Genomic DNA, 2,001 nt, shown 5'->3' with positions numbered 1-2,001 from the left:
GTCAATGAGTCGATGCAATCAGCTGGTTTTCCTTAGATAGAAAACTTTGTTGTGAATTGGAAGTGAATTGAATTAAACCCTCGGTCTTGTCTTGCAGGTGATGGGCGGCCCAGATGGAGACATGTTTAACTACTACAAGATGCTGATGCTGCAGGGGCTGATTGCAGCCAGGAAGCACATGGACCGAGTGCTGCAGATTGTAGAGATCATGCAGCAAGGTGAGCAAACAGGCCGTCCCACTGCGCCCCTGTTCCCGTACCGCCGCCCACCTCAGCTTTCTCTGTGGTTTTCCCTTCAGGCTCCCAGCTGCCTTGCTTCCACGGCTCCAGCACCATGCGAGGCCTGAAGGAGCGTTTCCACATGTCCCTCACTGAGGAGCAGCTGCAACTACTGATCGACCAGCTGGTGGACGGATCCATGAGGTCCCTCACCACCAAACTGTACGACGGCTTCCAGTATCTCACCAACGGCATCATGTGACCTCCGCCACACGTTCTGGGAATTCTCCGCGCTTTTAGAAACTCTTCTTCTTTTATTCCAGCTTTGTGTTTGTTCTCCTTTTTCTTTAGTTTCTTCTTCCTAATTTTTTAAATCTCCGTCTTCCTCCTCTTATGCTTTGTTGTTCTGAACTGGGTGGAGGCTTCTGATTGGCTGATCAGCAGGACTTCTGGCCAATCGGAGAGCAGCCCAGTTTTAGTTGAACTGTGAACAGTGAGCAGGACGTTTGAACGGACCTCTGTGTGTTTTCCATGACTGACGTCTGTGAATGTTTGAGCCATTAAAACCAGCCAGTGTCCACCTGCAGAGTCTCGTCTGTCCCTGTTTACCTGGAGACCCCCCCCATCCAGATGAGCGAGCTCTGCTGGGGCCTCGTGCATAATAGTGAGCAGCTTTTGTACTAAAAATGGCCGGAAGCACCTGCTGCTTACAGGTATCACCTTTCCTGAATACTTCCTGATTCTGCAGCATCTGCAGACTCTACCTGGACCGCCCGTCGTTGCCATGGATACATAATATGCACTGGTATTAATTAGACTCACTTATTATAGGACATCGTCCGGTGTCAGGAAAACATTTTATAAGGAAGAAGTTATCCGGTCTTTGAGAAAAAGCTTTTACGCATCAGGAATAAACTCAGGAAACAATTGAGTTTGATTTTTTTGTTGTTCTTTTTTGTAATAAAATCTCCATCTTAGCAGATGTTTGAGTTCAGCAAAGCTACATTCCTGCCAAAAAATGTCTTCAAGAAATATTTTGGGTTTGTATACCGATCATTTCACAGGAAAGTAATGAAGGTCGTCACATTTCCGCTTTATTTTGTTTTTCATATCCCGCATTTCTCCAAAGGAAGCGAATGAACGCATCAGGATTGTCCTTCATGGCCACCGTAGGATCGAATTATTGAAGCTTTGACAGCAACGGCTGATGATAGTGATGAGAAGTTTGTTCTATTCACTCCCTACTAACCGCAGCGCTGCCGTCCTCCGGGATTCATAGAACCGTAGTTACATTCGTAACTTTCTTTTAACCAAAATAAACTTTTAAGATGATTTAAGAAAAGAATCAATCTTTGTAAAACTTCATTTAACAAAAGGGCTTCATGCAGAGACCTAAAGACCTGATAACTTTATTTTTAAGACCTGATAACTTATGTCTTCAGATCCGAGGATGCACCCGTATCCTCGTAACCATGGCAACCGTGTCTCCACAGGGTTGTTTTTTTTTTTCTGTGGACTAAGAGCTTCTTGGATGACATCAGCGACTCGAATTTGCTGAAATAAAAAGAAAAACTGGCTTATGAGTGTTGCTTGTAAAGTTAAGCAGTCAAAAATTAGGATATTATATAAATAATTATATTAATATATTATTTAATTTGTAAGAGAAAAAATTAGGGGGTTATTTTTTCACTCTGTGATTCATTAATTTTTAAATCAAATCCCAAACTAAATGTTTAGATTGTCAGTTATAAAAATTGTCAGCAAGTTAAATATTTATTTTTTA

General features: G+C 42.6%; 1 protein-coding gene across 2 annotated transcripts in view; it reads left to right on the top strand.

The window, feature by feature from the left end:
- Nucleotides 1–802, top strand: part of pi4kb (phosphatidylinositol 4-kinase, catalytic, beta) — a 17,415-nt gene extending 16,613 nt beyond the window's left edge. For both annotated transcript variants that reach the window (XM_015403382.1, XM_015403381.1), the window contains 2 exons: nucleotides 98–218; nucleotides 299–802. In XM_015403382.1, the coding sequence (XP_015258868.1) occupies nucleotides 98–218; nucleotides 299–480 (303 nt within the window). In that variant the 3' untranslated portion in view covers nucleotides 481–802. The remainder of the gene's footprint in view (nucleotides 1–97; nucleotides 219–298) is intronic.
- The last annotated feature ends 1,199 nt before the right edge of the window (nucleotides 803–2,001 follow it).

Source organism: Cyprinodon variegatus, unplaced genomic scaffold (genome assembly GCF_000732505.1).
Source record: "Cyprinodon variegatus isolate N-32 unplaced genomic scaffold, C_variegatus-1.0 Scaffold1487, whole genome shotgun sequence".
NCBI classification, from domain to species: domain Eukaryota; kingdom Metazoa; phylum Chordata; class Actinopteri; order Cyprinodontiformes; family Cyprinodontidae; genus Cyprinodon; species Cyprinodon variegatus.
This window is presented reverse-complemented; position numbering and strand designations above follow the sequence as displayed.